Source organism: Saimiri boliviensis, chromosome 2 (genome assembly GCF_048565385.1).
Source record: "Saimiri boliviensis isolate mSaiBol1 chromosome 2, mSaiBol1.pri, whole genome shotgun sequence".
In the NCBI taxonomy this organism is placed as follows: domain Eukaryota; kingdom Metazoa; phylum Chordata; class Mammalia; order Primates; family Cebidae; genus Saimiri; species Saimiri boliviensis.
Window position 1 is genome coordinate 222,631,259 of NC_133450.1, and position 13,088 is coordinate 222,644,346.

At 49.9% G+C, this 13,088-nt stretch overlaps 1 protein-coding gene and 1 non-coding gene across 2 annotated transcripts; both read left to right on the plus strand.

Moving 5' to 3' along the window:
* The first annotated feature begins 202 nt into the window (after positions 1-202).
* LOC120366437 (U6 spliceosomal RNA) lies at positions 203-310 on the plus strand. The gene has a single exon (XR_005581104.1). It is a non-coding gene; the product is annotated as a U6 spliceosomal RNA (small nuclear RNA).
* Positions 311-3,726: 3,416 nt separating this feature from the next.
* Positions 3,727-10,225, plus strand: TOR1B (torsin family 1 member B). The gene is made up of 5 exons (XM_039474930.2): positions 3,727-3,997; positions 4,695-4,960; positions 8,001-8,176; positions 9,382-9,509; positions 9,828-10,225. Exons 1-5 carry the CDS (start codon positions 3,799-3,801, stop codon positions 10,067-10,069), a joined length of 1,011 nt encoding a protein of 336 aa, XP_039330864.1. The 5' UTR covers positions 3,727-3,798; the 3' UTR covers positions 10,070-10,225.
* Positions 10,226-13,088: the final 2,863 nt, after the last annotated feature.

A 13,088-nucleotide genomic window follows, 5' to 3' on the forward strand; every position in this document is an offset into this window, starting at 1 on the left:
TCCACTTCCCTGGTTGAAGTGATTCTCCTGCCTCAGCCTCCTTTTATATTTTTAGTAGAGACAGGGTTTTGCCATGTTGGCTACACTGGTCTCAGACTCCTGGCCTCAAGTGATCTACCTGCCTCAGTCTTCCAAGGTGCTAGGATTATAGGCACAAGCCACCACACCTGGTCAAATTTTTTTTTTTTTAAAGAAATTTATGGTGCTCGCTTCAGTAGCACATATACTAAAAATTGGAACGATACAGAGAAGATTAGCATGGACCCTGCGCAAGGATGACACGCCAATCCATTAAGTGTTCCATATATATATATATATATATTTTTTTTTTAATTATAAATTTAAAAAAAAGAAAGAAAAATAAATTTATGGCTGGGTGCAGTGGCTCACGCCTGTAATCCTAGCACTTTGGGAGGCCGAGGTGGTGGATTGCCTGAGCTCAGGAGTTCGAGACCAGCCTGAGCAACATGGCAAAAACCCATCTTATTTTAAAAAAAAAAGAAAGAAAGAAAGAAAGAAATTTCTTTCTCACAGTTCTGGAGGATGGGGAGCCCAAGATCAAGATGCCAGCAGATTTGGTGCCTGGTGAAAGCTGCCTTCTTGCTGTGTCCTCACAAGGCGGAAAGTGGAAGGGTCTACCTGGTTCCCTCAAGCCTTTTTTTTGAGACAGAATCTCACTCTGTTGCCCAGGCTGGAGTGCGGTGGCATGACATCTGCTCACTGCAACCTCCATCTCCCAGGTTCAACTGATTCTCCTGCTTCAGCCTCCTGAGCAGTTGGGATTACAGGCACCCAACACCACACCCGGCTAATTTTCATATTTTTTAGTAGAGACAGGGTTTCATCATGTTGGCCAGGCTGGTCTTGAACTCCTGGCCTTAAGTGATCCACCTGCCTCCCAAAATGCTGTGATAGATGGTGCCCAGCCCCTCATGCCCTTTTTATAAGGGCATAAATTCCATTAATGAGGGTAGAGCCCTCTTGGCCTAATCACCTCAGAAAAGGCCCCACCTCTTACCACCATCACAGTGGAGCTTGACCATGGCACCAGTCCACTTGTGTCTTGCAGGCATTGTGTGTATTTTGTTTGATGAATATAAGATACTGAGCTTTTGTAATTCCAGATCTAGCTAAACACCACTCATCAAATCCTGCCAGCACCTCAGTATAATCCTTAAAGACAACAAATATTTCCTTTGTGAGCTAAACTGTCTCTCCTGACTTGTGAATTTCACAGGATGGTTGAGAGGGTCAAAGGAGATGATAGTCCCAGCAAATGGATCCTACCGAACTCTTACTGTAGGCAGTGCTAAGTACTCTGCATGCGCCAGCTCACTGGTACCCCAACAACCCCAAGAAGGGACTATTGTGTTCCCCACTTTACAGATAGAGAAACAGAGTTCAGAAGGGTAGCATCACATTTCCAGAGCCACTCAGCTAGGAAGAGAGGGAACAAACCAGGCTGTGATTTACAATTTCAATTTACAATTTCTCCCTCCCAACTTCTGATGCTGCAAAGCCCCTGGAGACAGCAGAGCTGCCCCTGTGTCCCTTGTGGCTGCACCCTCACAAACATGCTGGACTCGCCCAAGGCAGCCTCTCAGTCCTCAGGGCCTGCTGGAGAAGCGTTTCCATTAGACAGCGCAGCACTGGGTGCCAGGCTGCTGGTTACATGGCCTTGGGAGAGGGGCTGGCACAGCCTGCCTTTTTCAGGCAGTGGTGGTGACATTCCTTGTGGTGGGACTTTCCCTGCCCTAGGCTAGCCCTCTTTAGCCTGGAGTATGTGACCCTCTGAGGTAGGCGAAGACTTCCCAAGCGTGCATAAGAGTGGAACACTCTGGCCCTGTCTCTACTAAAAATACAAAAATTAGCTGGGCATGGTGGGACGCACCTGTAATCCCAGCTACTCGGGAGGCTGAGGCAGGAGAATTGCTTGAACCCAGGAGGCGGAGGTTGCGGTGAGCCGAGATCGAACCATTGCATTCCAGCGTGGGTACCAAGAGCAAAACTCTCTCTCTCAAAAAAAAAAAAAAAAAAAAAAAAAAAAGAGTGGATCACTCTAAGGATCCTAATTCTAGAAACAACCTCTTTCCTCCCTGGCCGTGGCACCAGTGGCCCCAGCCGCCCCATGCTCCTTCTCATCTCCCCTTTCTGGAGATGCCCGGAAAGGGAAAAGTCTCTTTGTAATTTCCTCCTGTGGACATATGAAGTAAATGGAAAAGAAAAAGAGAATCTCCATCCATCCTATTAAGAGACAGATTTTCTGGCCAGGCACGGTGGCTCACGCCTGTAATCCCAGCACTTTGGAAGGCTGAGGTGAGTGGATCACCTGAGGTGAGGAGTTTGAGACCAGCCTGATCAATATGGTGAAACCCTGTCTCTACTAAAAATACAAAAATTAGCTGTGCATCATGGCAGGCACCTGTAATCCCATCTACTCAGGAGGCTGAGGCAGGAGAATCAGTTGAACCCTGGAGGTAGAGGTTGCAGTGAGCCAAGATCATGCCACTGCACTCTAGTCTGGGTGACAGGGCAAGACTCCATCTGAAAAAAAAGAGAGAGAGAGAGATACATTTTCCAAACATCTTTAGTTATTTAATTACTTATAAAAAGTTTGTGGGCTAGGTGAAGGGGCTCACATCTGTAACCTCAGCACTTTGGGAGGCTGAGGAAGGAGGATCACTTGAGATCAGGAGTTCAAGACCAGCCTGGCCAACATGGCAAAACCCCGTCTCTACTAAAAATACAAAAAATAGCTGGGCTTTGTGGTGCACATGTGTAATCTCAGCTATTAGGGAGGTTGAGACAGGAGAATTGCTTGAACCTAGGAGGCAGAGGCTGCAGTGAGCAGAGCCCATGCCTCTGCACTCCAGTCTGGGCAACAGAGTGGGCTTCTGTCTCAAAAAAAAAAAAGAGTTTGAGACACTTCCCACGGCCAACTTCTATTCATTTGCCCGCTGTCATTCCTGCCATCCAGCAAGGGGCCTGCCACCTAGCGCTGAATGAAAGAATGGACCGTGGGGTTTGAGTGTGGAAACCTGGGCAGGTCTGTCTTGGTGTCGCTGCATCCCCAGTGCTCAGCCTACGGCCCAGCACGGAGAGCTTATAAACTGTTTCAGGAAGAAGGCAGGCGGAGGGTGGGCAGACGCGAGAAATGCACCAGATAGCTCCCGGGAAGTGAAGGGAGGGATGACAAAGCAAAGCTTGAGGGCTCGGAGAAGCTCTCAAGAAAACAAACTCAGGCATGAGCCCGCGCCTGTAACCCCAGGCTCTGGAAAACCGAGGCGGCTGCAACGCTTGAGGTTAGGAGTTCGAGACCAACCTGGGCCACATGGCGAAACCCCGTCTCTACTAAAAACACAAAAATCAGCCGGACATGGTGGCGCATCCCTGTAGTCCCAGCTACTCGGGAGGCTGAGGCCGGAGAATCGCTTGAATCCGGGAGGCGGTGGCTGCAGCGAGCCGAGATCGTGCCACTGCACTCCAGTCGGGGAGACAGAGCCAGACCCTGTCCCCAAAATTATATATATATATGACGAGAAAAGAAAATAAGAAAGTTTTAAGAAAATTTTTAAAAGAAAGAAAAGGAAAACAAAAGAGTCACCGACACCTTCGAGCCACTTCACAAGGATAATAGCATCGCCCTCCTCTCCGTCCCTCACCAACATGGCCGCCCCCAGGGGGCTAAGCCGGTATGAGGGGCGGAAGTGACGCACAGCGGAAGTCCGTCCTGCCCGTCGGCCAAGGGTCCCCGAGCTCGGCGGCGGCTCTGGGCTGCGGGCTGCCAGGTGCGGGGGGATGTTGCAGGCCGGGCGGCTCCGGGGCGACGCTGCGTTGGCGCTGCTGCTGGCGGCCCGAGTGGTGGCGGCGTTCGAGCCCGTGACCGTGGGTCTCGCCATCGGGGCCGCGTCAGTCATCACTGGCTACCTGACCTACAATGACATCTACTGCCGCTTCGCCGAGTGCTGCCACGAGGAGCGGCCGCTCAACGCTTCGGGTACGCTGCGCGCGAGCGGCGGGTCGGTGCTGCTGGGGGCGCCGGGGCCTCTGTGACCCCTGGCGGGGCGCGGGCGCGCGGAGGGGCGGGCGCGCGGCCTCTAGACGGCGGTGGTCCCGGCTGGAGTGGGCGGGGAGCAGAGGCGGCGGCCCTGGAAACCGTTCCACCGTCCGCGGAAACGCGGTCCGGACTCCAGCCCTGGAAGCAGTGCCTTCGCAACCCGCCTCCAGATCGTGGGCCTCTGCCCAGCGCCTTTCTGAAGTTCCCATTCCTGGGGATCACAGGCTGAAGAAACGGAAAGTAACCGTGGCCGGCCCTTCTGCGCCTTGCCTACCCTATTAGGTGGCTTTTAGACGTGTGGCGTTGCCCACAAAGCCCACCTTGGGCCCCCGGTTTTCCTTCAGGCCAGCAGGGGTGGCTGGGAACAGAAAGCTGTCAGTCGAGCGATGGTTCCTATCTGCATGGATGAGCATTTAGCCTCACTGTCGGACGCCGAAGCGTTAAGGGCCTCCACATTATGCATTTCCTTGAAAGTGGCATCAGTGCGTCAGTGTCGTGCTGGCCCTAGGGTTTGGCAGACACCCTGCGGTGTCCCTGGATAATCGGTGCTTCTCGCTTTGACCAGCTGGGATAGTGCTGCATTGCTGATGCATTGTTAACGTCTGTTTCTCTCTCTGTTCTGGGGCCGTTCCTGCAGCCCTCAAGCTGGATTTGGAGCAGAAGCTGTTTGGACAGCATCTGGCCACGGAAGTGATTCTCAAGGCGCTGACTGGCTTCAGGAACAACAGAAATCCCAAGAAACCACTGACCCTTTCCTTACACGGCTGGGCTGGCACAGGCAAGAATTTTGTCAGTCAAATTGTGGCTGAAAATCTCCACCCAAAAGGTCTGAAGAGTAACTTTGTCCACCTGTTTGTATCGACTCTGCACTTCCCTCATGAGCAGAAGATAAAACTGTACCAGGCAAGAGAACCCGCTATTATCTCGTCCACAGGCCACTGGGACTGGTCTGGGTGACCTGCTCACTAACTCTGGCCTCTGCTTCTCTTTTTTTTGTGTTGCAATAGCTCCCGGCTCCACTGAGTTAAGGCACACTTAGTCCAGGTAGTTACAAAGCTCTCTTACAACCTTTCTCTTACTCGGTTCCAAAACAGTCCAGTGGGGTAGGGCACGTTATTCCCATGAAAAGATGAAGCCAAGGGCCGGGTGTGGTGGCTCACGCCTGTAATCCCAGCACTTTGGGAGGCCAAAGCGGGCAGATCACTTGAGGTCAGGAGTTGAGACCAGCCTGGACAACATGGTGAAACCCCGTCTCTACTAAAAGTACAAAAATTAGCCAGGCGCGGTGGTGGGTGCCTGTAATCCTAGCTACTTCGGCGGCTGAGGCAGGGGAATGGCTTGAATGCAGGAGGCAGAGGTTGCAGTGAGCCAAGATTGCACCACTGCACTCCAACCTGGGCGGCACAGTGGGACTCCCATCTCAAAAAAGAAGAAGATAGATGTGGTCAAGGCTGGGCGCAGTGGCTCATGCCTGTAATCCCAACACTTTGGGAGGCTGAGGTGGGTAGATCACTTGAGGTCAGGAGTTCAAGACCAGCCTGGCTAACATGGCAAAACCCTGTCTCAACTAAAAATACAAAACCAGCTGGGCGTGGTGGACCACATCTGTAATCCCAGCTACTCGGGAGGCTGAGGCAGGAGAATTGCTTGAACCTGGGAAGTGGAGGTTGCAATGAGCTGAGATTGTGCCACTGCACTCCAGCCTGGGCAACAAAGTGAAATTCTGTCTCAAAAAAAAAAAAAAAAAAAAGAAGAGCTGGAGCCTGGAGCCAAGAGAGGCAAGGTGACTTACTCCTTATAATCTTTGTGGCAGAGCGGGAACTTGAACCAAAATCTCCTCGCTCCCAGTAGACATGGTAGCCACCTTCTCCGGTGAGTAAAGGCATTCAGCATCCCCAGCAGTGCAGTTGGTGAGAGGGGCATTCAGTCTTCAGGAATTTCCTTGGGCATGGCTTCATTCAATTCTGCCCACCTCAGCTTTGCCTCTGCGCTCTCTCTGCAATGTAGCCTAGAGGTCTTCTTACTCCTAGACAGCTTTATTTCGTTTGTTCCTCCCATCCTTCACGTCCTTATCATTGTTTTCTTCAAAGGAAGCCTCAAAGAACTGAATCTTGAGACTGTTTCTCCTCTTGAGATCTTCTTTCCACATTTATTTTATATTAAGTTGTCTAGGAGGGTTAGTTCTCATTTAAATGAACGTTGCCCTTGTCAAGGTTAGCATTCCCACTGACAATGTAGCAAAACCCCATCTCTACAAAAAATAAGAAATTAGCCAGGTGTGGTGGCATGCACCTGTAGTCCTAGCTACTTGGGAGGCCAGGGTGGGAGGATCACTTGAGCCTGGGAGGCCGAGGCTACAGTGAAGCATGGTTGTGTCACTGCGGTCCAGTCTGGGTGATAGAGCAAGACTCTATCAAAAAAAAAAATTTCCTCCTGTTAGGTGGGGACTGAAAAAAGAAACAGAAACTTAACTGAACAAGGAAGTCGAAATATTTGCCATCCAAACTGGCATGAGACAGGGAAGACTGCCAAAAGGGAAGGGAGGGCTGGTCCGAAGGTAGTGAGTTATCTCAGTTGATTGTTCATAGTCAGTTACAGATCAAACTCCTTGTTCTACTCTTTCCCCCCTTCTCACTACTGCACTTGACTAGTCTGAAAAAAAAAAAAAAAAAAAAAAAAAAGGCCGGGCGCAGTGGCTCAAGCCTGTAATCCCAGCACTTTGGGAGGCCGAGGCGGGTGGATCACAAGGTCAAGAGATTGAGACCATCCCGGTCAACATAGCGAAGCCCCGTCTCTACTAAAAATACAAAAAATTAGCTGGGCATGGTGGCATGTGCCTGTAATCCCAGCTACTCAGGAGGCTGAGGCGGGAGAATTGCCTGAACCCAGGAGGCGGAGGTTGCGGTGAGCCGAGATCGCGCCATTGCACTCCAGCCTGGGTAACAAGAACAAAACTCCGTCCCAAAAAAAAAAAAAAAAAAGGGAGGATTTTCTTGTTTTCTGCATTCTTTTATAGATCTTCAGAAACAGAATGATAGAGATGGATGAGGGCATGTCTGGGGGAGCTTCATGGTACAGCCTTTCACACTTTTGGGTTGAGGGCTGGCTGCTTGAGTGCCTTTATGTTTGCTTCAGGGAAGCATCTGGAACAGATGCTTTTCATGAACTGTGGTCGAGTCAGCTCCGTTGGTCTGGGGCACCGTGCACTGTGCAGGTCTTCATCCAATTCATTCTTCCTCAGGATGTGTGGCAGTACAGACTTGAGACTGCAATCCAAGACAGATGAAAATTACGGATAGGTTCACAGTGAATGATCAGTATTTATGGATCTGGCTGTGTGGCTCATTCCTATAATCCCAGCACTTTGGGTGGGTGAGGTGGGTGGATCACCTGATGTCAGTAGTTCGAGACCAGCCTGGTCAGCATGGCAAGACCCCGTCTCCACTAAAAATACAAAAATTAGCCAGGTTTGGTGTGGGACGCCTGTAGTCACAGCTATATGGGGGCGCTGAGGCAGGAGAATCGCTTGAACCGGAGAGGTAGAGGTCGCGGTGAGCTGAGATGGTGCTGCTGCACTCCAGGATGGGGGACAGAGCGAGACTGTCTCAAAAAAAAAAAAAAAAAAAAAAAAAAAAATCACAGTTCTTGTACCTCTTACACCTTTAAAGGTTACATTTAATATATTGTTTGAGTTAGGAAAAAGCTTCCCTGCGCTTTAGCACCTGTCTGCCAATTTCTACTTTTTAGAGATGAGGTTTTGGAAAAGCTGCTGCCCAGTGAATGCGGGTGAGGGAGCAGTTCTGTACGCAGCGAGTGGGGTGAGGGTGCAGTTGTGAGAGCCGTGACCTCGACCTCCAGGGCAGGAGGAGCAGACGCGGCCTGTGCGCCTCTCGGTGCACCCTTTGAGCTTCGCGTCCTGTTTGTTCTTTCACGGCCGGTCCAGGTCCAGTTACAGAAGTGGATTCGCGGTAACGTGAGTGCGTGTGCGAACTCTGTTTTCATATTTGACGAGATGGACAAATTGCACCCTGGGATCATTGACGCAATCAAGCCGTTTCTAGACTACTACGAGCAGGTTGACGGAGTGTCTTACCGCAAAGCCATCTTCATCTTCCTCAGGTCAGCAGGAGGTGGTTTCTTGGAGAACGCAAGCACCTCATTCTCTCAGTGATAAAATGAGGTCCTCAGCACCATCAGCACTTTCTTTACCAGGACAGAAGTGCCTGCTGGGCACAAGGCACTTACCTACTGCTTCCCTTCTCCTTTGCTGATCTCAGCATGGCACACAGTGCGGGCAGGGGAAATGAACTAAAGAAATAATCGCTGATAGCAGGTGATTTTAGCCAGGAATGGTGGCATGGGCCTGTAGTCCCAGCTCCTTGGGAAGTTGAGGCAGGAGGATTGGTTGAGCCCAGGAGTTCCAAGTTTGATTGAGCTGTGATCATGCCACTGCACTCCAGCCTGGGGGACACATCGAGACCCCGACTCTAAAAATGAAATTGAAATGAAAGGTAATTTTATTAACTGCACATGTTGGTTTTTAGGATTATAAAGGCCTTATCCCAGCTAGTTGTGAAGAAACATTTTAAGTTCCTTGAGATTAGACACTTTTTTGTCTAGTAGCACTCAGTAAATATTCCTTGATGAAAAATAGATCTTCAGCCAGGCATGTTGGCTCACGCCTGTGATTCCAGCACTTTGGGAGGGTAAGGTGGGCAGATCACTTGAGGTCAGGAGTTCGAGACAGGCCTGGCCCACATGGTGAAACCCGATCTCTACTAAAAGTACAAAAATTAGCTGGGCGTGGTGGCACGCACCTGTAGTCCCAGCTACGCAGGGGGCTAAGGCAGAAGAATCACTTGAATCCAGGAGGTGGAGGTTGCAGTGAGCCAAGATTGCATCACTGCGCTCCAGCCTGGGTGACAGAGTGAGAAGACTCCATCTCAAAAAAAAAAAAGGGCATTGTGGCTCACACCTTCAATCCCAGCACTTTGGGAGGCCGAGGCAGGCGGATCACGAGGTCCAGAGATGGAGACCCTCCTGGCAACATGGTGAAACCCCATCTCTAGTAAAATACAAAAAATTAGTTGGGCATAGTGATGCATGCCTGTAGTCCCAGCTGCTCGGGAGGCTGAGGCAGGGGAATTGCTTGAACCGGGAGGCAGAGGTTGCAGTGAGCCAGGATCGCACCACTGCACTAACGTCAGGTGACGGAGCAAGACTCCATCTCAAAAAAAAAAAAAGATCTTAGAAGGGTTCATTTCTTGGTAGGACACAGAACTCTTAATATGTTATTTTAATCTTTATTTCTCTGGCAAACTCAGCAATGCAGGTGGGGACCTTATAACTAAGACGGCTCTGGACTTTTGGCGGGCTGGAAGAAAGCGGGAAGACATTCAGCTGAAGGACCTGGAACCTGTGCTGTCTGTCGGAGTCTTCAATAATAAACACAGTGAGTCTGCCAGGGTGAAGGAGCTCCTTAACTGCCTGGCAGTGTGCCGTCTTCTCTTTCATTGTTTCACAGAATCCCACAGAAAGCCACAGAATCCCACTGGACTTGCTGGCTTTGCTAAAGTTGGGAATTTTCTTAGGGCATTCTGTTCTAGAAACCAGTGAGTGAGCGTCCAGCTGAGTCTCACACGGGCTTGTTGGACACTGACAGAAAGACTCTCTCAAGGGGCACGGATGTGAGGAACATGCTGAGGGTTGGGATCGGAGCTTGTCCAGGTGGCGGTGGTGGTGGGAAACCCAGCTGTGTCTTGTTCTGCAGGTGGCCTGTGGCACAGTGGACTGATCGACAAAAACCTCATTGATTACTTTATCCCCTTCCTGCCCTTGGAGTACAGACATGTGAAAATGTGTGTGAGGGCCGAGATGAGGTCCCGTGGCTCTGCCATAGATGAAGACATTGTCTCGCGTGTGGCAGACGAAATGACGTTTTTCCCCAAAGATGAGAAGATCTACTCAGACAAGGGCTGCAAGACTGTGCAGTCACGGCTTGACTTCCACTGAGCTCCTATCCAGATGGGGAAGCGGGCAGCCGGGAGGCTCAGCACACCAGAGGCCTTGCCTTTTGGGATAACTCTGAAGACCCTTTGGAGTTTTGCCTGTTTGCACCTTAGACTTTCGTGATATAGAATTTTTTTTTTTTAATTTTTATTTTTTTTTTGAGACAGCGTCTCGCTTTGTCGTCCAAGCTGGAGCGCAGTGGTGCAATCCTCAACTTGCTGCAACCTCCACCTTTCGGTTTGAGTGATTCTCATGCCTCAGCCTCCCGAGTAGCTGGGATTTCAGGCATGAGCCACTTCGCCCAGCGAGGATATAGCATCTTAGAGTTGATTTTGGAAAACACGTGAATCTATGGCGTGTATTTGTCGTTTTTGCAAGATGACAGAAGTCCAGCTGTTCTTTGCAGCTGAGGGTGAACTTTTAAAATCCCCTTCACACTTAATGTACTCACTGACAGAAGTGCCTGGAAACAGCTGTGCATGGCCGGCCCGGCAGTGGTTTCTGACCCAGAGCACCTGCACCTGGGAAGCTGCTGTCAGAACTGAAGGAGTCCAGAGACCTGCTGCAGGCTTGGGGGCGCTGGGTTCCTACCAGCCAAAAACATCCTTTGGCTCTGTTCCGTTCTTTACACAGAGAGAGTTCAATGACTTGAAGTATATTCAGTTTAAAATCGGGGGTGGAGGTGCACACGGTGTCTGACCGGAGGACAGGCCGTGCCCACTGAGCGCTCTTGATCTGGGCTGACCTGTCTGTGTGTGGGGCGGAGCCTCCACCTAAGACCTCTGCAGGTCCCTCCCATCTGTCCATTGCTCTGGCTGCTAATACAACCCTGGTTGTGGAATCCTTCACCATCTCTCAGCTGGTATGAGCCCCAGCCTGCCTTGTGCCACATCTCAGCTTGGCTCACTGCTAGAGTCCCCCCAGCCACATCATCAGAGGTGAATCACAGTGAGACCGTTGGCTTTGGATTTGAGTCCTTGGTTCCCACGGTGAGATACTTAAGACTTCATACTTGGGTCAATCCTCTCACTTAAACGTTGTAGAACCAATTGAAATCCTAGGACGCGCTTATCCTGGAGAGATAACATGGGCCCAGGCTGAACAGTCAGCTTGCAGGTTCTGCATTGCCAAAGAAGTAAGAGCATTGTGTACTAGGAATGCTGGAGTTTTTGAGGATATGTATTTTTTAAATAGTTTTTACTTCTGAATCTTAAATAATGGAAACATAGGACATTGCTTATTTTAAAACGAGGGAAGGGCACAACGTGGAATGATTGTTTATTCCTTTCTCAGACACTCTTAAAACCATTTTTTATTGTTAAATTTGTGGTAATACATGGTCACAGCCGTGGATCAAACAAGATCTGTCTAAAGATGTGGCGGGTCCTGGGTGTCATCTGATGGCACCACCCTCTGTGGCAGCACCAGGCTGGACTGCCCTGATCCCTGGGAAGTGAGACTTAGATTCCGGCCAGTGCGAGTCACTGTATCTCCCATAATCGCAGCACAGCTGCAGACACAATCAGAACAACATGCAGCATTTTTACAAAAAAAAGATGGTAGAATTTGTGACATGGAAATGCCTTATAGTGTGTCACACTTAAGTCTTTAAAAAACACCAAGGTGAGGCTTAACACTTTTTACTACGTATCCTCAAAGTGGAGCTAAGTTATACTTTTCTAACCTGTTGGGCATCTGGTCCAGAGGAGACAAGATTTTCTCTGTTTACAATGATGCAATAAATACGTGTTCGCCACCTTTGGACTGCTGTTGCTGATTTGTAACTTGAAAAGGCCGTGGTTGATCATGACCCCGCCTCCCCACCAGCCTTGTAAGGTGTGGATGGGAGCTTTATTGACCTACTGAATATGAAATAATAAAGCCCAGATTTTATCATGTGAAATGTCACTTGCTAACTTCGTTTTTTTCTAGTTTATTTGGGATCAAAGTTCAGGATGAATTCCAGCAGCACAGCTGTTGAGACTTGCCATAACCTGGACAGGCGGGTGGGCAGTCAGAGTGATACAGAAGCAATATTTACCTTAAATACTGTTACCCCCAAATGGAAGTTAAATTAGCTGATGGATATTTCATCAAAGAGATGGACTTCCAACAAATACTTTCTCCCAAAATTAAGAGGAAATTGAGGTTCTGGTAAAGTATGATTCACCTCTTAACATCCTGAACCTGAGCCCAGGTGAGGAAACCTAACCATGGGGTCTCCCTGCCTGAAACTGGTAAACAAATCTTAGTTACGCTAATCTGATCTCGGTTGATGACACATAACCTGGTATCATCTCACATCAGTGAATAGCTAACACCCTTTCAAAGGATTGAGGATTAGCAGATTTACTAGAAACTTCAAACCCACATCATCATCACCTTACCCACTCCCTTAGGAATTTCTCAACAGAAGGTACTGAATTCCCAGGAGACCAACTTTCTAGGTCTGGTTCTGTCTAATGCAGTTCCTATTCCACCCCACACTGCCTCATCTACAAAGACAGAACCTTCCAAAATTGTCAGGGGACCCCTGTGTTCCCTAATTAGGGACTTCTGATGCCAGGGCCAGTCTTAAAATGAATGATTAGACCTAATCTGTGACTCCCAGGGGCATAGCAGGCTGATTGCAACTCAATACCAAGAACTTTCTAACGTGTGGAGCCATCTTTAGGTGGCCTGGGCTGCCCTAGGGGAACCCCATGCAGGCTGGGGAGCCATAAGACAGGGGGGGTCTTACATAAGACCTGCAGCTCAGGCCACCAACTTGTCTTCTGTGCCTACTGGTAGTCCCTGCAGCACTCTCGCAGCAGCTGCACCCATGTGAGCACAGCCCACGTGCAGGGACACAGGCATGTTGCATAAACAAGGTGTGCTTAGCTTAGTCTATGCGGCCGTTCTTGCTGACATCTCAGCTGTACTTGAACTCCGTGGCTGGGTGTCAGGAGCTCCAAGAACCCCCGATGGAGGGCAACTTCCCAGACCACTGGGTGAGGGGACAGAGGCGTCCTAGGATCCTCAG

Coding starts and splice junctions, on each gene's coding strand:
- TOR1B (XM_039474930.2), top strand. CDS start 3,799: ATGTTGCAGGCCGGGCGGCTCCGGGGCGACGCTGCGTTGGCGCTGCTG. Junction 3,998..4,694: donor GCGGCCGCTCAACGCTTCGG/GTACGCTGCGCG, acceptor CCGTTCCTGCAG/CCCTCAAGCTGGATTTGGAG. Junction 9,510..9,827: donor AGTCTTCAATAATAAACACA/GTGAGTCTGCCA, acceptor CTTGTTCTGCAG/GTGGCCTGTGGCACAGTGGA.